General features: G+C 36.1%; 1 protein-coding gene across 1 annotated transcript in view; it reads left to right on the plus strand.

The window, feature by feature from the left end:
* LOC114343637 (KICSTOR complex protein SZT2) overlaps nt 1-27,642 on the plus strand; it is a 997,370-nt gene that overhangs the window by 421,309 nt on the left and 548,419 nt on the right. Inside the window, exon 9 of the mRNA XM_050663023.1 lies at nt 6,761-6,980. Within this exon, the coding sequence (XP_050518980.1) occupies nt 6,761-6,980 (220 nt within the window). The remainder of the gene's footprint in view (nt 1-6,760; nt 6,981-27,642) is intronic.

Genomic DNA, 27,642 nt, shown 5'->3' on the forward strand with positions numbered 1-27,642 from the left:
CTGTATCACCATCGTCAGGAATACTAAGAACATCGATGTTAGTGTCCACCCACTCAAACTTTGCATATGGTAAACACTGGGACATTGCCCAACCGTAAAGATTATTGACATCTAAATACACCACATACTTGCTGGGCTTTGAGGAGTCGTAAGATGGCATATATTTGTTATTAGCCTCCGAGTATCGATTACTCACTTGACTAATTCCACCTCGAATAGATTTTTCGATAAACATGATTTTATCGATATCCTGCAGCAACTCCAATTTGCAACCTGTATATTTAAGCATGGCATCCCACGAAAAACCTGGCATAGTGTAGTACCAGGCAGGATCAAGACCGTATGTACCTCGGCATTTTTGTCGGAAATTTTCAAAGATGCAAGTTAACAACATTATATCGGTCTTCATGTATAACAAGCTATATTCCAAAATATTTTTAATATCAAATGATTGCCAAACGTTTTGCGCATGGTGGTACATATCTTTAGAGATGTTTTCATCTGTTAGCGAACTATAAAATTTATCAATAGATGGGAGGTGAGTTTACTTTAACCTATCCATAGAATCAATGTATTCATATGGGAAAATGCCTTTTCTTCTCAATAGCTCTATTTGTTCAGGAGCGGCATTTGGAAATTCTCGAGCCAAGTACCTTAAATCTTCTGTATTTAATGTGGTTGCCAGTTTATCTAGTGAGGAATTCAAAAATCTCAATGAATCAACAAACCTCAACCTAACTTTGATCTTTAACAACCACATCTTCTTCTAAAAATGGCTTTTCGCAAATATGACAATCAGTTGCTCCATTAGTGTTTGGTTTAATATTCATGGGCTCAATATGCTTTATCTTTCCATTCACAAACATTGCCAAATCAGACATTTCCTTCGCGTACCAGTCTAGACAGTCCGTACCTGCGTAGCTTCGATAAAAAGATAATGATTCATCGTAAGAACATTTGACATAATACCCAGCGCTAAAGGCTTTATGCTCCTGATGTTTAATTGTTTTACTTTTAAGCGGTCCATTTTTAATTTTTGTAGCATTGCTTCAAAGTCTGCATAGACAACAAAAGGCGTTGTCTGCTTATACGCGTGATTTTTAAATTCAACATGTTGATATGGTGGAAATGATACTTTGCAGTCGTTGATTCTCTCACAATATTTTGCATGATCATTTAGTCTGTCAAAACTGCTAAAATAATTTAGACATCTATCGCATACAAATATGTTATGTTTATGATTGCTTGTTTGACTAGATAAAAGCCGAGACAGATTCTTTATCATGCAATAATGGTATTTGATATCTACAATTTCGTTATCCTCAATAGGTGCCTCATAATCGTTTAATTTTGGAAAATATTTATCTTGTACCATCAGCAAATTTACATGTCTAGTTAATTTAATTTTACACAACCTTAACGGTATTGTTACGTAAAATGTTTTTTCTTTAGCGACATTCATTTCCAGCCCATAAACGTTTACAGAGATGGCATTTTGTTTCTCAAATTTCGAAATGCCTCCAATAGTCATTGGTGTTTCCAAACCATCGACATTTAAGACAGGTGTAATGTGGATACGAACTGGTCCGATCTGAATGCTCTTTTGCAGGATACAGCGTTGACACTATACTCCAAAAAAAGCACGCCTCATCATTGTTTTTTACATTGATACACGCGTTTTTATTTCTGATTTGATCCGGTAGCTTAATGAAGGATGAAGCCCCATTCCCGATTTCATTTTTGTTAATATTAACCTCTAAAGATATTATTTTTTCCAAAGCCCACCCTGATCCCTTTTCCTCAAACTCTGATAGTTTCGCCATAATTTTATCAATTACGTTCGAGTGGAACCACAAAGTTAAGTCTGTTCCTGCGTCTATGATTTCATTTTTTGTGTTAAAATATTTAAATTCGCTATTTTCCCCCTGATTTGCTTTTCTTATAAACTGACCACAAAATGCGGTATTACATTTTATTACATTAAATTTTTTTAAAATATTTTTAATTCTAATTTTAAAAAGCTTAAAACAATCACCGAAAAATTGCATTACGTCCTTATGCCAAATTAATAATTATTCCCGTTCTAACCCGACTTGCAAATGATGAAGTTACCTCCTCCCATTTAACTTTGTTATGTTTATTAAGGCTCCCACCCACGTGTTTAGAAAAATTTTGAATTTCCACTTTAATTGTTTTTAAGTGTCCAACGTTTGTTTGCAATTGTCGTAATTTTGGTACGTCCAAGTCTCCATACCGAATAGCTTTATTAAACAATGTTAAATGCCTCTTAATATGTTTTAGCCAAATATTTGCTTCTCGCGGTGTATAGTTTTGAAACAGAATGTCTCGCGCTTTAACCAAATTTTGTATAATGTCGCCACTAAGATCACCAATGTCACCCATAATTATTGAATAAAGTTTAATAATGAAAACTCACCAATTTTTGTTACTAGCTTGAGGTTGATTCAGAGAGATGCTATGATGTTTTTCCAGATGATTGTTGCTAGCTTGAAGTTGGTTCAGAGAGATGCTATGATGTTGTTCCAGATGATTGTTGCTAGCTTGAAGTTTTTGCTGAGGGTTAGTTTACAGCGGATGTACCTACAATAACATTTGTTTTAGTCTAATGCATTCAACATGAAATAATTGCTAGCACAGAATAAAATACTTGACAAAAATTGAATAGAAGAAGAAAATTGATAAAAAAATAATTGAAGAATAATCTATATAACATAACAGAATTGTAAAAATAAAATTAATTGCACACATATTTCGCAAAAATAATTAGCAAAAGAGAACAAAATACATGGCAAAATTGAAATGAAAAATAATAATTGTCAAAAATAGAATGGAAAAATAAATAAATTAACAAGATCCGTCTGAGATGGAGAAGATAATTGACAAAAGAGAATGGGAAAATAAACTATTTTGCAAGATAGCATGAAATACATTACAAAAACGGAATTGGAAAATATTTAGCAAAAGAGAATTGAAAGAATAAAATATTTATCACAAAAGAACGAAGAGTACATACCTCTAAAGCTAGACTGTTGTCCGGATGGTGTACTGCTTCTATTTTTCAATAACTTCAAAAGATGATGCAGGATGTTGCTTTCCAGTATTGATGGCGCCTTTGTAGACTAGAGAATATTTTTGGGTAGAAAATTCTTGCACAAATGGCTTATAGTCTGCTGTCACTCTGTCAGGTAGGAAAACCACGCTTTCTTCTAGTTCAAGCAATACAACCTCCCCAAACTTGCTTTTTACTATTTTCGCTGAGTAAATTATAAATGGAGTGTCGACAGGTAGGTCCCTCAAATTTTGGACTGGCTTTCTCTCTGCAATAAGCGAGAATTTGTTTATTTTGGTTAGATCCATCTGCAACAATATGAAAACTTTCTATTTTTCTCTCTTTTTTCAACGAAAATGTGGAGATGCATTAAACGATTAGGATGAGAGAGAAAAGCTGTGAATTATGCTAGATGCTACATGAAGTAAATTTTTTTTAAACATTTTTAAATAAAATACTGAATGAAATCAGAATATGAAAAGAGAGGAACGTGAAATCAAAATATGAAAAGAGGAAAACAATGCTTATAAAAAATAGCGACCGGGAAATGTTTTTGGAGGATGGAAAAAGATATAATAAATACATAAAAATATTTAACAATGAAAACAGGTATACAATGCATTCAGAAATACGCATTTAAAAAATAAACAACACAAATAGCTTACCTTGCTTCACTATTTTCACTGCACTGCGAACTTATGACTTACTGTAAGGCTTTCAGATGTCGACTGTGACAAAGGAGTGCGCTGCTCCGTTTTTTAAAGGATTCCGCAGCTCGTTACCCTCACGCGGCACGAACGTGATCACATGTTTACATTCTCACGGTTACGTTGTTCATTTCAGAGATAAGATTTCCTTGTTTTGCAAAAAAACATGACAAACAAGACCTTGTGGTTTTAAAAATATGCGATAACATTTACACAAATAACAACTGTGGTTACATGTTATCAGTTTCTTACATCCGGACTTTTAGCATTGTGGCTTGTCATATCTTTAGCGGTTTCCTGTTGTTGCAAAAATAGTTTTCTGACAAACATGAAAACAAGACCTTGTGGTTTTAAAAATATGCGATAACATTTACACAAATAACAACTGTGGTTACATGTTATCATCTGACTACATCCGGACTTTTAGCATTGTGGCTTGTCATATCTTTAGCGGTTTCCTGTTGTTGCAAAAACAGTTTTCTGACAAACATGAAAACAAGACCTTGTGGTTTTAAAAATATGCGATAACATTTACACAAATAACAACTGTGGTTACATGTTATCATCTGACTACATCCGGACTTTTAGCATTGTGGTTTGTCATATCTTTAGCGGTTTCCTGTTGTTGCAAAAATAACGTCTGCACTCTTTCCTTATCAACCATCCACATCCGGAATGTTGATAAACAACAACTTGTTATTTAAAAAATATTTTTGTAAATAATTCAAAATATTTGATTTTTCGTAATTTTGTACAAATATTATATTTTCAGCCCTATATATGATAATCGTATAGCATTTCACGCAGAACATGATCAGTATGGACCATTGTCATTGCTATGTTGCCTTTTCACATTTTATACATGTTCAGAATGGGCCATTGTCATAATGATGATTATATAGCATGTTCAGCATGGGCCATTGTCATGATGATGATTATATAGCATGTTCAGCATGGGCCATTGTCATAATGATGATTATATAGCATTTTTATATACTTTCAGAATGGTCATTGTCATTGCCATGTTGCCTTTTCAAAATCAACAATCTTCTTACGATCCTCTGGTCATTGATGGTCTTTTACTTCTTCTCATGTTCAGAATGGGCCATTGTCATTGCCATGTTGCCTTTTCAAAATCAACAATCTTCTTACGATCCTCTGGTCATTGTTGGTCTTTTACTTCTTCTCATGTTCAGAATGGCCCATTGTCATTGCCATGTTGCCTTTTCAAAATCAACAATCTTCTTACGACCCTCTGGTCATTGTTGGTCGTTGCAACCTGTACATTCAACGAGCCATCGATGCCAAGGACCCTGATGGATAGGTATCACGATGGTCGAGAATCGGTATGCCGATTCTGGACTAGAATTTTCCCACGGTGCGCGAGAATCGGTATGCCGATTCTGGACCACGAGTGGTCGGGAACCGGCATGCCGATTCTGGACCACGAGTGGTCGGGAATCGGTATGCCGATTCTGGACCATGATGTTGCGCCTCCACCACGAAGTGGTCGGGAATCGGCCTTATTTACCTACTAATATATTTAGTAATTCTTTTGTTTTAAAACTTACTACACATGATTTAGTAGGAACATAATCTATTTTATCATCGGTAACTATTTTTCCATTTATTTTAGAAACCTCAAAGTTTAGTACCTCAAAATTAGAATTCATTTCGTATTTTTTTATTTTGTTTTTAAGATATTCATTGGAGAATTCCGGCGAGACATCCCGTATAATGTCTTGTCTAATAAGAATAAACTTAGGAATCGGAATCTCTAATTTGTTTTCAACAAAAACCGGATCGTTTTTATTGTCGATAAGTATAAGATAATTAGCTTTTTTATAATCCGTAAATTTGATTCTTAATCTATTTCCTCCAATTGTATCGATATTAGTTATTTTATTATCCAATTCTGGAATTTTGTAAGAATAATGTCACCAATTTTCATGCATTAAGTTTACCTTTAAAATCCCTGTCTTTATTTTCGACATATAGGTAAAACGGCCCAAGATCATTTATGGTATACTTAAAAAGTTTCTTTTGTTTATCATCTTTATATTTAATAGGATCGGAAGTATTTACAGTTTGGCATTACTAATTACTTAATTTCAACATCTGGACTACTAAGAATGCTATTGGGAGGTCCATCAGGTTTTGGTGGGGGTTTCCCCTCTTTGTCCACACTCGTTTAATTAAAAAGGAATAGAAACAAGAACGCGATATATTAGTCTGTGTATTATTTGAATAATTATCATTAGGTATTAAAATAATAGTGCAGCTCCGGCAATGGAAACGTCGGACTAGCCGACTCGAATTACTAGTATTCCTTATCCTTAATAACAATTGTATTTATGCATTCTCTCTCATTAAGGTGTCTTCTGGGTGTCCCACCATATAAGGCGGTGGTCTTCAATAGACGCTGTAGGCTGCGTACAGCGTCACGCCGTAGGAAAATTAATCATTTTCGTTACTTTTAATATACTTTGAAGGACAAAAACTAGCTTACAGCCGAAAATGGTTAAAAAAGAGTAAATCTAAAACAAATTCAAATTACGGGGTGAATTGAAGTGACCACCGACTTTGCCAGTTGTCTCCAATAGACGTCGTAGGCTGCGTACACCGTGTATTGGAGACCATCGATTTAAAGTTTTTAATCTTATTAACACTAAATATGAAGAATAAGGACGAACATACCACGTGGTTTCTAATTTTGGTATGATAGTAAGGTAATACTGCCAAAAAAGTCTCCTAAATTATTGTCGTTGTTGTCTCATCAACAAAATTGTAGAGCATTTACAATTATTGAAATTTAATATAAATGTGACAACCTAATAACCTAGAAATAAATATGCAAATATTTTTATAGAGGAATTATACATGTCTTTTTCAAAACAGATATTTACATTTTACATAAAATTAAATTAAATTATTAAATTTGATTAAAATTCTTAAAAAATAAACGCTTTTTTATGATTTTTAGTTTACCTTGAGTTTTTTGGACGAATGCGACAGAGTTAAAATCCTAATGCATCTTCACTCATTTACATATGATTATCATTTAAGATGCATTTATAATTATATATCAGGAAATCCAGGAGTTAACAAAGTGTGTGATCGCTATAATGTACATCAGTTTTTGGACGACTTCTTGAAATATTACAACAAAGCCCCTAATTTCGCAAGAAATTTGGTTCATACAGGTAACATTTTAAATTATTTATATTTAATGTAATTTAAATTTAATACAGCAATGCATATAAAGCAACTTGTTTTTTAGTTGCACGAGAGCAGTAGTTATTTATTATATTATTTGATAGACGTTGATACCATCTAAGATATGAACAGTACAACAAACCACAAATGATCAGTGTTCTCCTTGAGTTTATACAGTATGTCCCTGTAAGTTGTATCCATATGGAAAACTTTTTTATTATTAATTTTACGAAAAAAAGTTATTCTTTATAAAAAGCTCTGCATGGTCCAAAACCTAAGATTTAACCATCAAATATCAAATTTTTTGAATATTATACGAGGTATGTTAAAAAGTTTGAATTTCACTCAAGAGTAAAGTAGCTTTATTTTTCGTAATATTGGAAATTGCTATTATGAAAAGTTGTTTGGAATTAAAAACTATATTCTAATATGCAATTACATCCTTCTAATTGAAAAAATTTTTTTTTGAGAAATTATGGATCTCATTATTTTTTCAGTTATTTCAATTCTGATAACTCTTTTATTATTAATTTTACGAAAAAAAGTGATTCTTAATAAAAAGTTCTGGATGGTCTAAAACTTAAAATACAACCATCTTATATCAAATTTTATCAATTTTATACGAGGTATGTCAAAAAAGATAAATTTAGATCAAAAGTAAAGTACCTTTATAGTTCAGAATATTTCAATTAAAAGGATGTAATTACATACTGAAACATAGTTTTTAATTCTAAATAACTTTTCATAATAACAATTTTCGATATTGTGAAAAATAAACGTATTTTACTCTTGAGCGAAATTCATATTTTTTGACATAACTCGTATAAAATTGATAAAATTTGACAAAAGATGGTTGTATTTTAGATTTTCGACCATGCAGAACTTTTTATTAAGAATCACTTTTTTTCGTAAAATTAATAATAAAAGAGTTATTTGAATTAAAATACCTGAAAATAATATTAGTTATCCATAATTTTTCAAAAAAAAAAAAATCAATTAGAAGGATGTAATTGCATACTAGAATACAGTTTTTAATTCCAAACAATTTTTCATAATAGCAATTTTCAATATTGTGAAAAATAAAGCTACTTTACTCTTGAGTGAAATTCAAACTTTTTGACATACCTCGTATAATATTCAAAAAATTTGATATTTGATGGTTAAATCTTAGGTTTTGGATTATGCAGAGCTTTTTATAAAGAATAACTTTTTTTCGTAAAATTAATAATAAAAAAGTTTTGCATATGGATACAACTTACAGGGACATACTGTATTTATGGAGGATTGACTTTCCCAATTACATTTATTACGTTTCTAACTTAGGCCTCTAAGTTAGAAACTGAGAGAAAGTTTCTCTCAGCGAACCTAGGACAAATAATCCCGGATAAAAAATCACCAGACAAAAATCCCCACAAAAAATCCTCATAAAATAATCCCCAGACAAATAATCCCCGGCAAAAAATTCCCACAAAAATTTACGGTCAAATAATCACCACAAAAAAATCCGGACAAAAAACCCCCAAGAAATATTTGATGCCGAGTAATTCTCAAAAGTTTTCCCGTGAACGCAATCGACGCAAATGTTTTTCAGCCTCAATGAAACCGCTTTTCGGCACGAAAATAATGATTAGCAATTAAGATTAACCATAAATTGTAATTTAGATTACCAAATTTCGAATTCCAATTTCCTATTCTAACTGGTTTTCCCCAGTACGGATTCATGCCGAAAACTTCAAATTTTTCATGACAAAACAGTGTGAGTTTTTTCAAAAATCGTGGAATACATGGAGAATGAGCTAAGGCTGCGGGAATCTTGTAATTATTCGTTTAAATATTTTTCTCACTGTGTTTTGAATAACTCTGTTCAAAAATTGCCTATTCGTGAAGTTGACTGTTGGTCTTGATAACTTTAAGGGAGCAGTTGCTGTTTATGGGAGTTCGATACATATGTGATATGGTTTCAATATGTAACTTCATGCTGGCTTGAACGTTTTCAAACGAATAATTGATTGTGCGGTGAACCATGAACAAAGCAACAACGAGAAAGCATAGGAGTGTTGTTGAAAATATAAATGGTTACGTGTTATTTTTGGAAAAGTTGAAATGCGTAAGCAAACTAGTGGGAGCGAATGTTGTTTGCATTAAATTGCAACTGAGGGCTAAATGTTTTTGACATAAAATTTACAAAAAATTAACAGGTTTTTCCATTACAATCAAAATTATCTTTTTATCACGAATATGCATTTCTTTAAACAGAGTTATTCAAAGCAGAAGTTAGAAAAAGATTTAAGCAAATAATTACATGATTCTCACAGCCTTAGCTCATTCCCCGTATTTTTCACGATTTTTTAAAAAACAAACTATTTCGTCATGTAAAATTTGAAGTTTGCGGCATGAATCCGTACTGGGCAAAACCAGTTGGAATAGAAAATTGGAATTCGAAATTTCGTAATCTAAATTACAATTCAAGCTTAATCTTTCTTGCTAAAGGAGGTTTCATGGCGATTGCTATACTCTCATGCACTGAGGTTGAAAAACATTTGCGTCCTTTGCGTTCACGGGCAGTCTCGTATCGACATTATCACGAGAAGGTGTTGTTATGGTGTTATCAAGTGAATGGGTTACTTATTTTATAATTGCTATCATATTTAGTAGTTTCTTTGTTTATTTTTGGAGGTTCACAACTAAGGTAAGGTAACTTATTATTGTTTAATATGAGCAACGATTCGGGCGGTCTAGAAGGACCGCCCGCTTTGGAATCTGGACAGGCGAATATGGAAACGACAGTTACAGGGACATATGATTTAAGTAACAAATTTTCTGCTAGAGATGTAGGGCCTTATTGTGTCTTTTTAGAGAGTACAAATAAAAGCATAGGCAAGCTTTTTCCGGTTAGAATAGGTTTTTATCTTCAGCAGGAAGGTGAATTTAAAAAAGATATTATCGATATCAAACCTGTTGGCTTAAAACGTGTCAAAGTTATTTTTAAAGCCTACAATATTGCAAATTCGCTAATTACAAAATTATTACTTCTAATGAACTAATTGCATATATTCCTAAATTCTTCAACCATAAAAAAGGCATTATCAGAGAGGTTGATAGCTTTTTTACGGAAGATTTTATTTTAAAGGCGATAGAATCCAATAGTCCAGTCACAGAGGTTAAACGCTTTAACACGGAAAATAGTTGATAGGAATGCAAATAAAATCGATTATATAAAGAGACAGCTTGTTGTTTTAATTTTTGCAGGTAATAAAATCCCTGATTTTGTCAAAATTAACACGGGAAATGTTCCTGTCGAGCCGTATATACACCCGGTAGTACAGTGTTTACAGTGCTTGCGCTTCGGTCATGTTCAGTCACAGTGCAGGGGTAAACCGCGTTGTAATCAATGCTCTAAAGATCATTCAAAAGATTTAGGTTGTGATACAGATGAGGTCTACTGTGTTCACTGTCAAAACAGTGGGCGTCCTTCTATTTCTAGAGAGTGCCCTGTGTATAAAAAGCAGTTTGAGATTTAAAAAATAATGGCCTTCGAAAATATATCTTTCAAAGAAGCTGAATTTATCTATCTTAATCCTTCGTACGCTAAAATAGCTACCAACAATAGATTCGCCATATTTAATAACTTAGAAAATTTCACTGAACTTCACTTCTACAAACAATGAATCCAGTTATTTACTATCTAATCCTAAAACGACGAAAATACAGTTCTCCTCCAGTTTCTCCAACTTTGGCTCCTACCATTTTGCCGGTGCCAAAGCAAAGAATTCTTCAGTTCTACCAAACCCTTACCGTGACGAATTTATGACATTCAAAGACAAAATAATTAGCCAAATATCTACTTTCGTTATAGACACAATAAAAAATCCAAAATCGGTAAATGATAATAATATTATTAGTTTTATTAATTCAATATTTGATAAAGTGAGCAATAGTGAAGATATAATATTAGAAAATAGCAATTATAACATAACCCAAAATGACAACAAATCAATAAAAACATAGTTCGAATCCTACAATGGAATTGTAGATCTCTTTTGTCGAATCAAGCAAGTTTATTACATTTTCTAAATGCGACGTACTGTGATATCTTTGTCTTTTCAGAAATATGGCTAAAACCAGGTTACGATTTCCGTCTAAAAGGCTATAACTCTATACAAAAATTGAGGAATGATGGTTATGGAGATGTTGGCATTTACATCAGTAAACATTTTAACTTTACAGAAATACCTATTAATTACAACTTTAATTCTCGTATAGAAGTATGCGCAGTTCATATTCCTGAATTAGAAGTAAATATTGTTTTAATTTATAAACCGCCAGGCATAAAATTAAGCAAAGAGGATTGGTCTAATCTGTTTGAACAATTTGCTGTCGCTACCATTTTCTGTGGTGATTTCAATGCTCACCACAGCTCATGGGATCCAATTCTAGATAAGAATGGGAAAATTCTAGTAGAAGTCTTGGACAATTTTGATCTAGTAACTCTAAATGATGGTACGCCTACCCGAATGTCACCCAACGTTCGTAAATCTGCAGTAGACTTAACAATCATATATCCTCATCTAGCTGATATAGTATCATGGGAAGTAACATTGGATACTCTGGGTTCAGATCATTTCCCAATTACTATTGAAATTCAGACAAATTATTCGTCAATTCTAATTAATCCCACGACTAAGTGGAATGATTTACGGGCAAATTGGCAACTCTTTCAGAATAATATAGAAGCAATTTTTGCTAAAACCTCACTAAATAATTTTAAAAACAATACTGAAAAAATAGCATTCCTTTTTGATTCAATTGCTTCCGGTTCCATACCAGAAAAAAAAACCATTTACACCACGTACCAATCTGCCTTATTGGTGGGATCAGGAATGTAAAAATATAATATCGAAGCGCAAAGAATATTTACAAAAATACAAAAAACTGTCTAATTTTGAAAATTACATAGCTTATCAAAATATAGCTGCTAAAACTAAACAACTCTACACAAAAACGCAAGAATAGTTTCATATCATACGTAAATCAACTGAATAAAAATACACCAATTAAAAAAATATGGGATGTGGTTAGATCTATTAGCAGTAAATCCTTTTCCAAAAAAAACGCTTCCTCTGTCTGAAGACTTAATAAGTAAAATATTAGATAATTTAGCTCCGGCATCTGTTTCTAATGTTCTTTCGGAAAATAAAGATAAAAAACTTTTATATTATGAAAAGTCTGATTACATGTCGAAATCTTTTAATATTTCTGAGCTTGATTTAGCACTTAAAACTGCTCGCAGTACGGCTTCCGGATTAGATGGTTTCACATACAAAATTTTATGTAGTCTTCCACAGGTTGCAAAGCTATACTTACTAAATATATTTAATGATTGGTGGACGAAGCATGACTATTCAGAACAAATTAAAGAGATTGTCATATGCCTCATTCTGTTCGAGCCATTGTGCAACGCCGCCCCTGATGTGTGAGCCTTTTAATGTATGTTCCCTTTGCCCCTCTGCCAACCCAATGAAGAAAGAAGGAACGCAGTCAACAGTGAACAGTTCATCTAAAGACTTTGAGTGTAGCACATATGTTTTATATTTTATTTTTGCATTTCAATATATTCCTAAAATCAAAGTACAACAGTTCATTAATTTATCTCAACAATTAACATAATTTCCATGGTCCTTACGAGCGGAAGAATTCCAGTGCAATAAATACTAATTAAGTATATTAATCAGAAAAATACATTCATAAAATCACCATTAAGGGCCGCCATATAGTCGATTTTAAAATCATCCCGAGAGCTATTTTTAGAATCGACAACGACCCTTCTTAAGTACCTCAGGGAGCCAGCGAGCACAGCGATAAGAAAGTGAGTCTCAAATATATTTCCTTATACCCTCACATATGTTAACCAAATATTTTATCTGTTTTTAATTGCGGATGCATAGGGTTGCATGTTATGTTTTATAATACAGGTTTATACAGGGCGAATTCATAATAACTATTTTCTTTTCTTTCTTTATTAAATCGAATTCATTTTAATTTTTTTTCTTTGTTATTAATAGAATTAAATTAACTAAATTTAATTAGAAAATTTAAATAAAATTTAATTAGAATTAACACTTTCATCTTGAATTTTTTCTGTTTTTATTAATAATTAAAATCTTTATTATTTAATTAAATTTATTTTATCTAATCAAAATGTCTGATTCCGATTTAAAGATTTTAAAACAAAAAAGAGCTACCATTGAACGCTCTCTGACAAGTTTTGAAAAATATTTAGATACACTCAACAAAGACAAATTAACTGATTTAGATATTTTTACTCTAAAAGAGAGAGTCAATGATGGTTCATATCTGCTAATAGAATTTAAAAATATTAATAGCGATATTGAATTAATGTCTGACAATGCTGCACTAGATGAACTCGGCAAAGAGCTGGATTCATTTGAAACTAAATTTTATAATACGGTGGGTCACGCACCTGAGATATTGAGATCGGACGAGCTTCAGTCTCGGACCAATCAGCGTAGAGAGAACATGTCACACAAATTGTTCGAAACGCTATTGGTCCAACCACTTGGAACATCCACTCTCCTACGTCATAATCCTTAGAACAAAGGAAAATTTGGATATAAAAGGAGGTGGATTTTCCATCAAAAATCAGTTCGAGCTGTACCTCGTAATCGAAGACTCCTAGGTTCGGTACTTGTTTACCCACCTAGAATCTGACTTTTATTTCTTTTACCTATTGCTATTTGTGTATATTGTAGAGAAACGAAACTTTGCTATTTATTTGAATATTTGATATTTCTTGATATATAATATTTACTTGTATATTTTTGTGTACTGTTTCCAGCGGAATCTCTGCTTGCCAGACCACGCGCTAGAAACGTACCCCATTTATTTGCCATTTTATAGTTGCAATACTTTATATTTTTTTTCTTTTTGAAAAATAGTGTCCAGTGATATTCCTCCCGTAGGTCAAACACTTAGAACTATTTTTCCCATTTTACCTGTGCATTCTTTGTGGTCTAATTCTATTTCGAAAATGCGGTCCAAGTGTTCTTCCTTCCGTAAGTTAAGGAACCCCTTGGCCTATTTTCACATTTATACCTTTTTGAGAATACGGTCAGGTGTCCTTCCTTCCGTAAGTTAAGGAACCACCTCCACTTATTCTCGCATTTATTTCTTTCATATTTCCATACTGTTCTCTTCTAGGGTCCGTGTTTCTAAATGTAAGAAGTTGTTTTGACTTGTTCTTATCAGAGCTAGCCAAAACTCCTACTATATGCCCCACCCAGCTTCTTTTTCAGGCATTGTTCATTTGTAATGTAAGAAGTCAAACAGTATAAAATTTAACCTTTCAAATTATATTTATGATATATATTTCTGTGCCAGGTATTCCTTCCGTAAGTTAAGGAATCATACAACTCCTTTATCTTAGTTATCATTGCATACAATTCTATAAATACGCTCCGGTGGCATTCTCGTAAACGAGTCACGTACCAGAGTTATTTATCCATTTTCGTTGACTTTCTTTACTGCTCGGGTGATATTTCCCTCACGAGGATCACATACCCGAAAACACAACAGTTCCAGGTCTGCGACATCTCCCTGCGGGATCAAACGCTCACCTGTATTACCATTTCTTGTGTCAGACAACGTCTGTACACACGAGAACCCGAAATACTCGTCTAAATTGTTCAGAAACTAATCATGGACACCCGTAATGTTACTAGGTCCAACGACGAGGATCCTACTAAGTCGGAAGAGGTTCAAAACGACAAAATGGACACATCCAGCCTCACTCCGCGACATGGCGCCCAACTAAACAAGGAATCCACGACCCCACCAGAACTCAAAGACAACAACGCTCAACCTGGATCCACAGCTACCACTCAACAACCGACCACAGACCACAAGAATCAACCATCCACGAGCCACACCGGACCCTCCGAATGGATGACCACATTCATACAAGCTTTAACATACTTCTCCGCTGCCCAGACCACCAAAGAACCAGCCAAACCTCCTAGGATATGGACATCCAAACCACCTAGATTTGAGGGACGCGAAACAGAAATCCCAAAACAGTTTCTACAAAAAGCGGAAGACTTCCTGACAAAATTCGAAGTTGACGAGGACGACTGGGTGGACTATCTAACGGCCAATTCACTTCACGGCGAAGCAAAATCTTGGGCAGAGAGTCACAATTCAGCCGAGATAGGCTATCAGACCTTCAGGACTCGATTTTTGGAAAAATTTGACGACCCAGCACTTCTATCAGCCCTCACGGTGAAATTGTACGGCCAAATACAAAGAAGCGAATCTGCCGAAGACTTCATCGCCAGAAAAGCCGCCCTTTTCAAGAGACTATTACCAGACATCCCGGAAGCTCAAAAATGCAGAGTGATAGCAAACCAACTCCATCCACAAATCAGAATTTGCCTGAGACTCGGGATGCCGACAACCGAAGACAGCCTTAGGGTGATAGTCAAAGAAATGGAAAGCGACGCTCAATACATGCGACCCAGGAGACACGAGGACCAAACACCTCGCCAATCAGAAACCATTCAAGACTGGCGAAACAGAAATCCACAAAGGCAGAGGCAGAACCGACAAACCCAACAAGAACAGCCGGAAAACTCCAACAGGCGCACCAACTAACCCCTGTTGACGAACTGGTGCCCCAACTGAATCCCATCCACCAACGGTCGATGACGGCAGGGCTCCCAAACCTCGATGGAAGGATCAACGACAGCAAAGTGAAGATTTTGATCGACACCGGAGCATCTGGGAACTTCATACACCAGAGTCTGATCCAGAGGGGAGACCTGCAGATTCGACCCGGAACGATTCAGCTGGCATGCACGGACAGCACGTCCCATAGCCCAGGGACTGCCGATGTCGAAATTTCACTGGACAACTTCTCCACAACCGTACGATGCACAGTATTGGAGAACTTAAACCACGACGTTGTACTTGGAATGCCATGGTTGGAACAAGAAGAGGCCAATGTAGACATACCCCGTAAATGTTTACACGTAGGCACCACCAGACGAACCACTATCTACTGGAGGAACCAAGGCAAACCACACCCCAAAACTCAAACATTAGAGGCACACCAGGCTCCTACCTTCGCCTTCGAGACAATCAAACAAATGATTCAACAGTACAACGATGTTTTCGACGACCGTCTACGCCAGCCAACCACAAAAGCTACGGAAATGACAATCGAAGTAACAGACACACGACCAATCAACATCAAACCCTACAAGTATTCCACGCAGAAGAAAAGGATAATGTTCCAAGAGGTGAAAGAGATGCTCACAGCAGGAGTCATCAGACCAAGCAAATCACCATACAATAGCCCGGTGGTTATTGTAACCAAGAAGGATGGCACACCCCGTTTCTGCGTGGATTACAGAAAACTCAACGAAATCACAATCGACGAAGCCTCCAGTATGCCGCCAATACACGATAGCATCAAAGAAATCGGCACAGCTAAGATCTTCTCCACACTGGATTTAAAAAGCGGGTTCTGGCAGATACCACTACATGAGGACTCCAGCCCTAAAACCGCTTTTAGCCTGCCAGACGGATCATCTTACGAGTTCTCAGTGATGCCCTTCGGACTTAAGAATGGACCAGCCGTCTTTCAAAAACTAGTGACAACAGTCTTCGCTGGATACATCGATGAATTTATAAAAGTTTACATGGACGATATTATCATTTTTTCCGAAGACTGGACACAACACCAAAAACATCTCCACTTGGTGTTAGAAAGACTACGAACACACGGACTATGGGCATCACTGAAGAAGTGCAGGTTCGCGGCAGACGAATTGGAATACCTAGGGCATAAGATCACATCAACAAACACTCAACCCCTGGAAAAACTTGGGCTTCAACACCCCCAAGACGCTAAGACAGCTGAGGAGCTTCCTGGGAACAGCAAACTGGCTAAGAGATTTTATCCCTCGATTCGCAGAGACAGTAACACCCCTCATCGATCTCACCGCAGGCAATAGGAGATTGCTAAGATGGAACGAGAATGCCGAAACAGCGTTTAAGGAGATCAAAGAAGCAATCGAGGGCCAACTACATCTGAAACGACCAGACGCCTCCAGACCATTCAGCCTCCAGACGGACGCCTCCGACATAGGTATGGGAGCAGTGCTGTTTCAAGGAACCCCAGAGAACAAAGACGTTATCGCCTACGCCTCCACAAAACTTCGGCCAGCAGAAAAACGTTATCACATTAACGAGAAGGAATGCCTCGCACTGGTATGGGCACTGAAAAAATACAAACATTTCCTACAAGACCAACACTTCACGCTATACACGGACAGCCAAGCACTCATATGGCCCAACAGGTTCAAGGAAGACAAAGCAAAGCTGTCCAGATGGGCCTTATTACTACAAGAATTCAACTTCACAATACAACACATCCCAGGCAAAGAAAATGAGCTTCCAGACCATCTCTCGAGAAACCCAGCAGAAAACAGAGAAGAAGACGAAAACCAGGACGAAGAAGTGAACCGATTAAGCTGGCCCACAAAACAAGCCGTCGAAGAAGACACATTCCCACTACTCTGCATGCTGGAAGATGTGGAAGAGGGCGAAAACAACCCAATACTAGACGATCTCACAAACCTGCCACTACAGGACAAGATAAGGAGAAGCCACCTGGTCCACCACGGGATGAGACGATTCCGAAGACGGTACCAAGAAATCTCCGACAGAGGTCCAAGAAGCGAGGTAGAAGAGAGCCTTCTACGAGAATTCACCATAGTAGAAAACGCAGCCTACTACAAACAAGACGAAAACACAAGAGTACTGGTCGTGCCACAGTCACTCCGAACACAAGTCCTGAAAGCATACCACGACTCCGAAGAGGCCAATCACCCAGGACGAGACGAGACCATCCGGGCGATCAAGAGGTTCTATTACTGGCCAACACTATCCAAAGATGTCCGGAACTACGTTCGATCCTGCACGACATGTGCCTCCATAAAACGAGCACCAACACAACCCACAGCACCAATCGTAGCAAGAGAGCCCCGCCAGCCATGGGAGAGGGTCTCCTTTGACGTATTAGGACCATACCCAGCTGCCCGAGGGACACGCAACAGATACATCCTCCTGGCCACGGATTGCCTAAGCAGTTGGGTGGAGTTCCGCTGTGTCCAAACAGCCAAAAGTAGACAAATCATCTCGTTCCTCCAAGACGAAATATGCAGCCGCTGGGGGAAACCAACCACCATCATCACAGACAACGGGCCCCAATTCCGGACGGATGCCTGGGAGAGATTCCTGAGGAGAAACAACATTCAAGCCGAATTTAGCCCCATTTATCACCAACGAGCCAACCCGGTGGAAAGAAGAGCCCAGGAACTGAAAAAGGGACTACGTGCCAGGGTCAAATCTCCTGACGACCCCCGATGGGACACCTACATACCCGACATCATCTTCAGCCTGAGAACCAGGAGGAACGAAGCCACCAAAGAAACACCAGCAGAGTTATTGCTGGGATACCTTCCTAGACGCTCGGAAGAGAGCGAAAAGGAAATCAGAGAGGCCAACACCGCAGCCAGACGGCAAGCACGAGTAGAACAAGCAGTCCGAAGAGCCACGGTGTACGCCAGGAACCTATATCCTGACAACCCAAACGAACCACCCCCCAGACGCTACATCCAAGGAGAGCAAGTTAGAGTCAGAAACCACCACAAGGGAAATTTTGGACCTACATGGACAGGACCACACACAATCCTGAGGGTCCTCGGCAACAACACCTACGAGGTTCACCGTGACCAGGATGTAAATCGTACCATCCATGGAGACGACATTAGACCTGCCCTTCCACCTAGAGACGAATAATTGAAACAAGAAGACTAAAATAAATTCAAAATATAAACTCTGTAAAAAAAATATTTATCACAGTCAATATAACCTTTTTACCACACCTAGGGTCTTCGAAGGGGGGGGGGATGAGATCGGACGAGCTTCAGTCTCGGACCAATCAGCGTAGAGAGAACATGTCACACAAATTGTTCGAAACGCTATTGGTCCAACCACTTGGAAAATCCACTCTCCTACGTCATAATCCTTAGAACAAAGGAAAATTTGGATATAAAAGGAGGTGGATTTTCCATCAAAAATCAGTTCGAGCTGTACCTCGTAATCGAAGACTCCTAGGTTCGGTACTTGTTTACCCACCTAGAATCTGACTTTTATTTCTTTTACCTATTGCTATTTGTGTATATTGTAGAGAAACGAAACTTTGCTATTTATTTGAATATTTGATATTTCTTGATATATAATATTTACTTGTATATTTTTGTGTACTGTTTCCAGCGGAATCTCTGCTTGCCAGACCACGCGCTAGAAACGTACCCCATTTATTTGCCATTTTATAGTTGCAATACTTTATATTTTTTTTCTTTTTGAAAAATAGTGTCCAGTGATATTCCTCCCGTAGGTCAAACACTTAGAACTATTTTTCCCCATTTTACCTGTGCATTCTTTGTGGTCTAATTCTATTTCGAAAATGCGGTCCAAGTGTTCTTCCTTCCGTAAGTTAAGGATCCCCTTGGCCTATTTTCACATTTATACCTTTTTACTGTTTTATCTACTGTTTGATTTTGAGAATACGGTCAGGTGTCCTTCCTTCCGTAAGTTAAGGAACCACCTCCACTTATTCTCGCATTTATTTCTTTCATATTTCCATACTGTTCTCTTCTAGGGTCCGTGTTTCTAAATGTAAGAAGTTGTTTTGACTTGTTCTTATCAGAGCTAGCCAAAACTCCTACTATATGCCCCACCCAGCTTCTTTTTCAGGCATTGTTCATTTGTAATGTAAGAAGTCAAACAGTATAAAATTTAACCTTTCAATTTATATTTATGATATATATTTCTGTGCCAGGTATTCCTTCCGTAAGTTAAGGAATCATACAACTCCTTTATCTTAGTTATCATTGCATACAATTCTATAAATACGCTCCGGTGGCATTCTCGTAAACGAGTCACGTACCAGAGTTATTTATCCATTTTCGTTGACTTTCTCTACTGCTCGGGTGATATTTCCCTCACGAGGATCACATACCCGAAAACACAGCAGTTCCAGGTCTGCGACATTTCCCTGCGGGATCAAACGCTCACCTGTATTACCATTTCTTGTGTCAGACAACGTCTGTACACACGAGAACCCGAAATACTCGTCTAAATTGTTCAGAAACTAATCATGGACACCCGTAATGTTACTAGGTCCAACGACGAGGATCCTACTAAGTCGGAAGAGGTTCAAAACGACAAAATAGACACATCCAGCCTCACTCCGCGACAATATTTCCCATTTACTTTATCATATTATTTGATACATGTTTATTTTTGAACTAAGTCAATTCCTTCCGTAAGTCAAGAAAAGCTTAGGATTTATTTGCCATTTTATTGTTGCATTTCTCTAAGTCTTTACTTCTGTAAACACTTAGACATTTTTATGACATTTCATTTTCTATCTTACTAAGGTTCCTTCCGTAAGTTAAGGAAACACTTAGCCATTTTCTGTATTATTTTAGACACCAACACTGTGGAACTCCTCCTCGAAGGTTAAGCACTTGTAGTGTCCTTTTTATGCCATTTTATAGTGCAAAATATATATTATATTTTATTTTATTTTCTTTGAGGTCAGAGTGATACTTCTACCGACGTAGACTACACACTTAGACCCCACATATACTGGAGCCAGTGGTATTTTCTTCTTGACCCCTTATTCGAGCAAGAAATCACGCACTGCCCCCTTATTCTTCTTGTGTAAGATTACAAGTACTCTTTACACACGAGAAGTATTTTGAACAAAATGGTAGACACAAGAACCTCATCTCGTTCATCTTCACAGGAAAGAAAAGAGTCTCAGGAGCCCGGTGCGGCCTCTTCAGGACCAACTGGACCTCCTAGGGAACAATAATATTATAGGTTCAGCAAAATTATTGTTAAAAAATCACGACGGTTCCACATGTGCACCAGGTCGATCAGGTGGTATAAAGTTGCCAGATATTTCTCTAAAAAAGTTCAGCGGACACTTTGAACAGTGGCTCGAGTTCCGTGACACGTTTACCAGCATTATTCACGAGAACAATAGCCTCCAATATTGAAAAGTTTTTCTATTTGCGGGGTGCTCTAGAAGGCAATGCTGCGGCATCTATAAGCAAAATTCGGTACACCGCGGATAACTTCACAGTAGCATGGGATACGTTATGCCAAAGATTCAACAATACTTAAAAACTATGGCATGATCACATAGGTGCTTTATTTCTTTTGGAATCTATTCACAAGGGTTCGCATGATAAGTTACAACAATTAGCTGACAATATCTCAAAACATTTGGGAGCAATACAGCAATTAGGTCAATCTATTCAAAATTGGGATTGTTTGTTAATATTTTGGTTTTGTCAAAAAATCGACATCTCTAAGCGATTGGGAGAGACAAACGCGTAATACAACCAAATCACCTACTTTGGACCAATTTCTGACATTTTTGCCGAGCTAATTTTGTAGACTCTTTAAATTACAAAAATAATATTTCACCTAATACACACAATAATAAATCATATCAGGTTTCTCGGGCCGCGAAGACAACAAAGGTTTTCATGTCTTTCTTTTCTATACTTGTTCATTTTGTAAAGGTGAACATTCAATATACAGATGAAACGATTTCCTAAAACTTTCGGTCTGCGATAGAATCCCGTTCGTTAATCAAACAGCAAAAATCTGCTCTAATAGGGAACTTGCATAAATTTTTAAATATTAAAATGATATTAAAAAACATAAGGTAACATGATCTTAAAACGCTTGCATGCGAAAAAAACAAATATTTTTAACCCGTACGCTAATTACGACGCTTTGAAAATGCTATAAAATTCAAATATCTTAGGAGGCTCTTGAACGTCCTTCTATTGGTTCGACGTCACGGGCCACTGTCAACCGGGCTAGCTAGTCGGAAACAACACGATTAGGGTAGGTATCACGGGTATATTACATTTTAATCGTCTTTAATGGAAAATTCCTAGGCATTATTTATGTTCATCTTATATATTGTAATAAGTAGTTCCCCAATCAGCTTAGTTTTAAACTGAAATTGATAAAGTTGAGTGCTACTTTGTAAAGAGTTTAAAACGCATAATATGACGGACGAGGGTTTTTCAAAAGGTCAATCTGACTAACTTACCTACCGTTGATGTCTTCATCGTGGCAACTTTTATAAAAAGTAGTGAAAGCTATTCTATTGGAGAAATGCGAGGTGTCAAGGCAAATAAGTAAGAGTTATTAATAAGCATGCTTAAACCGTTTATAACAATAGTAACCCAAATAGAAACAACTATGGAAGACACACAGTGTGGATTCAGGAAGAACAGAAGCACGCAAGACCTAAAATTCACATTAAGACAAGTAAGTGAGAAGGTAATCAAGAAGAAGAGAGAGATACATATGTGCTTCATTGACCTGGAAAAGGCGTTTGACAGAATCCGAAGAAAGGGGAGTCGACAGACACATAATAGAAGTAATAAAGGATATGTACAAAAATAATACAAATACAGTAAGAACCAATAACGAGGAATCCAGAGAATTTACTACAAGTCAAAGCGTCAAACAGGGATGCGTGCTGAGTCCACTGCTATTCTCAATGGTACTGGATGAAGCGATAAAGAAAGTCAAGAGAAGAATGAGAAAACTAACATTAGGATACTGGCAAATGAAACAGACTCAACTATCGGAGCTACTATTTGCAGACGACATGGTATTGATAGCAGAGAACAGAGAAGACTTACAGAACAATCTTGAAATCCTAGAAGAAGAACTATCAAACATAAATATGAAAATTAATACAGAGAAAACAAAAACAATGATAATTTCAAATACGAGGAAGACACACGCAATAGAATTTGACGGGAAACAACTAGAGCAAGTGGAATATTTTAAATACCTAGGAGTAATAATCGAATCAAATGGTAAACAAGACATGGAAATAAAGGAGAGAATGGGACGGACAGGTATTTAACACTATGAAAACAACATTTTTTGGGAAAAAAGAGATACCGGAAAAAGTAAAAACGGCAGTCGTTAAATCAGTAGTTAGACCAACAATCATGTATAGCAGCGAGATATGGACATTGACGGGAAGACAAAAATCCAGAGTCAATGCTATGGAAATGAGGTTCCTGAGGAAAATAGCAAACAGAAAGAGCTAAGACAAAATACGAAACGAAACAATTAGACAAAACCTAAAGTTAGAACCAATCAATGAAAAAATAGTAGAAGGACAGCTTAGATGGTTTGGGCACGTGTGTAGAATGTCGAACGAGAGGCTAACAAAACGAGTGTTCGAAACGAGAGTGCAGGGGAAAAACAAAAGAGGGAGACCAAGAGTTATGTGGGTAGATGAAATCAGGAAAGAAATCGAGAAGAAGGGATTGACATTGGAAAGTGCAAGAAACCTAACGCAAGATCGGAAAGCATGGAGACTACAATGCCAAACTCAACTCCACCAGCCTTACACCTAAATGTAGAAAGGCTTAGGACTAAGTAAGTAAGTATAACAATAGTTTGGTACCATTATATATTATAGTATACGGTTTACCCCGTGGGTTTGATCTACCTACCTCTAATTGAAGGATTTCGTATATCCTGAAAAAGATTACGGTGTAATTTGCATTATAATAAAGATTATATTTTATTGTAATGTTTATTAGTACCTACTGGAGCCTTTCATTATTGTATTCAAAGCCTTCTGAGAAAAGATTATGGTGATTAGCAGACGTACCGATAGAACGTGTACATAGCCAACAAAATCCTTCTTTACAAAGTTAATAATACGCATAAATAAGAAGAATCATTATTGTAATTTTACAAGTTAATATCTTTATTATCTCAGCTTATACTTACACCGCATCCCTCGGTAGACCGCAAGCTATAGTAGAAACCCGACTGTAGACCGCATACTATAGTAGCACCAATACTTTTTAGTTACTCTTACTTTTATTACTAAAAGTTTTGTTTATTTTTAAGTTACTTGTTTCTTCTTTGTTCTTCAACACAAGAAACGACAAAAGTAATTTCATAAAAAAGAACTTTTTGATACATGTCAACAGAGATAAAATGTTAATATTTTGTCTGTCAGAAAAAATCATTTTTGCCACAGAATAAAACAAGATATTTCAACTATATTATTTATCTATGGGCAAACTGCATTAAATGCAATAGCCCACCCCTAACGGGCAAACGATACGAGTGGCCTGTGACATCAGACCCCAGGTCTCGCTTTTGAAGTTGTTTAAAACGGAAATTTTAGGCGCGGAACTTTGATTAGATGTTTTACGTGCACTATTCATTGTTAAGACGTAATATTTTGAATATAACATTTTAAAGCAAAAATTAACAATTTTATGCAAAAAAATTTTTTAGTGCAAGTTCCCTATTGTCTAAGAGAAGGACACACTAAACATAAGTGCAAATTGGGTCCATGTAAGAAGTGCAAATCAAAACATAATACACTTCTTCATGACGATAAAAATGACACTCCGTTAAGTGAGCAATGCTCAGGTGAAGGGAGCACAAATGTACTAAATAGCAGCGTATCTAATTCTATATCGGTAGGACAGGTTTTATTATCTACCGCATACATTCTCATTTGTGACAATGAAAACAATCTTCACTCAATTAGAGCTCTCCTTCATTGCGGATTCCAAACTTCCTTCATAACCGAAGGCATTCAACAAAAACTCAATCTTCATACTCAAAACACTAATTTGTCAATATTCGGCATAACCAATAACATTTCTTCTGTCAAAACCACGTGCCAGGTATCAATAAAATCCAAATATAATACCTTCTAGGCCAATTTGACGTGCTGTGTCCTACCAGAAATTACGGGTTATGTGACAGCTAATCTTCTTAGTATTTCCGAGTTGCAATTTTTCCACAATATCAAACTTGCAGATCCCGAGTTTTTCAAACCCTCTTCAATTGATATGCTTATTGGAGCGGATCTGTTCTGACAAGTTCTAGGTGCTAACAAAATATCCTTAGGGAAAAATAAGCCCCATCTACAAGAAACTAAACTTGGATAGATTGTTTCCGGAATTCTTGGAGCCTCTAATCTCAATACGGTTTCATGCAATATTAGTGCCAATCAAGAACTGTCTCAAGCTCTCGCTAGATTTTGGGAGCTTGAAGAACTAGATAATCACAAGGTTTTTTCACAAGATGAGATTTTATGTGAAGAAATATTCAAAACAAGTACAACAAGAAATTCGAAAGGGCAATTTGTTGTAAATCTACCCTTAAAACAAGGACCAGAAAGCTTAGGCGAATCAAGAATTCACGCGGAGCAGCGATTCTATGCTCTTGAAAGACATTTGGTCAAAAATCCTACATTACAATCACGATACATTGAATTTATGACCGAATACGAGAAACTTAACCACATGTCAGCTATATTAGACCAAAATGATGGTCAATGTCAGTACTATATACCTCATCATGGAGTAACAAAAGAATCTTCCGTTACTACAAAACTACGCGTTGTTTTCGATGCATCTGCTCCGACTACCAATGGAATATCTTTAAATAATATTCAACTAATAGGACCTATTCTTCAACACGACCTATTTTCTATAATTTTGAGGTTTCGAAAATATGCCTATGTCGTGTCTGCCGATATCGCTAAAATGTATCGGCAAGTCCTAATAAATCCAGAACAGCGACCATTGCAGCGGATCATATGGCGTCAAGATCCTTCAAAACCTTTACAAACGTACGAGTTAAACACTGTCACATACGGTCAATCTTCAGCTAGTTTTCTCGCTATACGTTGTTTGGTACAATTAGCAAATGAAATTGAAGATTCCAAGCCAAAGGTTGCAAGAATAATCAAGGAAGACTTTTATGTCGACGATATGCTAACCGTACCTGATTCTATTCAAGAGGCTCAAGAGATTTGGAGCAATGTATCTAAGGTATTAGAGACCGGTTGTTTTCACCTGAGACAATGGTGTTCCAACAACTCACAAGTTCTAAAGGATATATCAAATTCTGATTCAGGTTTCGACATTTTAGAGTTTCCAAGCGATGACAATAAGACCAAGACTTTAGGGCTAATATGGTCGTATTCGAATGACTGTTTATTCTATCATATCAATACAAATTTGTCTAAACATAAAATCACTAAGAGATCCATTTTATCCTCAATAGCAAAAAATCATTGATCCTCTAGGTCTATTAAGCCCATGTACTATCATAGGTAAAATCATTATGCAAAACCTATGGTGCAATAAATTATCCTGGGATGACAATTTACCTAAAGAACTCTATTCTAAATGGATCAGCTTGCAAAACGAACTTTCTCTATTGAACAATTTGTCAATATCACGGCATGCTATATTATTAGTGTGACCAACTCCAATTCAGTCGAATTCGGGACAAGGCTGAAAAAATACCTGAAATCCGGGACTTTTCAATGAAAATCGGGCTATTTTTTTTAATATAGAACTTTAATATCATCATTTTATTGATTATTTAACATTTTTATGTTGATAAAAATTATCTTGATGGGATGAGTTGTAATGATAATCAGATTTTTGTTAGTTTTTGACGTTTCGACTTCCAATCCGGAAATCGCGTTCTCAAAATAGGAAAAATTATAAAATCTACTGATGTTAGACTTCTATGTAAATAAAAACTTAAAAAAAAAATATAGTTATCATTACTACATATTCATGTTTTTAAATCGTCTTTTCAGAAGACGATAATCAAAATACAGAAACAGGAAAAAGTCCAGAGTTTGAGTTTTTGTAGAACTATAATTTATTATACCACGACATAAAATGCATGTGTTTTGAATGTGGTGTTAAACTCTAGATGTGGTATTAAACTCTAGAAATTGTCGACTTTTTTTCGTCCCACCAATTCAATTTGTTGTGAATTCTTAGAAGAATAACATATTCAAAATTTGAAAATACAATTTTACCGGATTGAAAATTCGGATGGCCCGGAAGCCTTATCCGGGACGCCGGGACACGGCTTCCCACCACTTGCATACCTCCCTCCTCTTTAAATAGGGATATAGACTTTTTTTAGACATAATAAGAATACCCCCTCTGGATATATTAATAATAATATCTAGTTTTTCTGCCAACACAATTTTGATATTAAGCAGGATAATCTGTAATTGTAAAAAAAAACTCAAAACTTTTTTTTGTATTTTATTTATTTAATAAGACATAATTTTATTTTAAATTACAAACGGTGCATCTTGATTTAGGTGGTGGAGGTCCATCAACTTGATCACCTGATGAAATATTGTTAACATAATGCTCATTGCAAGGTAATTGTCTCTGTAAGCGTGGATTTTGTGTGTAACATTTTGGCAGTAGGGACCAAACAGCGCTTAATTCCCACACACCTGCATAACGAATAAGATATTCTAAAGGAAAACACTTAAGTTCTTCTGGTGTAAATCGCGTTAAAGAGATCCTAGTATTACGATGGTCATCTATTAAGTTCCATACGTGTTCTTCAGACATCTTTTTTTACTATTCAAAATAAAATTACTTAACACTGAGTTACAAACTGCTGTATACCAAGATAGTCAGC

Source organism: Diabrotica virgifera, chromosome 10, assembly GCF_917563875.1.
Source record: "Diabrotica virgifera virgifera chromosome 10, PGI_DIABVI_V3a".
In the NCBI taxonomy this organism is placed as follows: Eukaryota; Metazoa; Arthropoda; class Insecta; order Coleoptera; family Chrysomelidae; genus Diabrotica; species Diabrotica virgifera.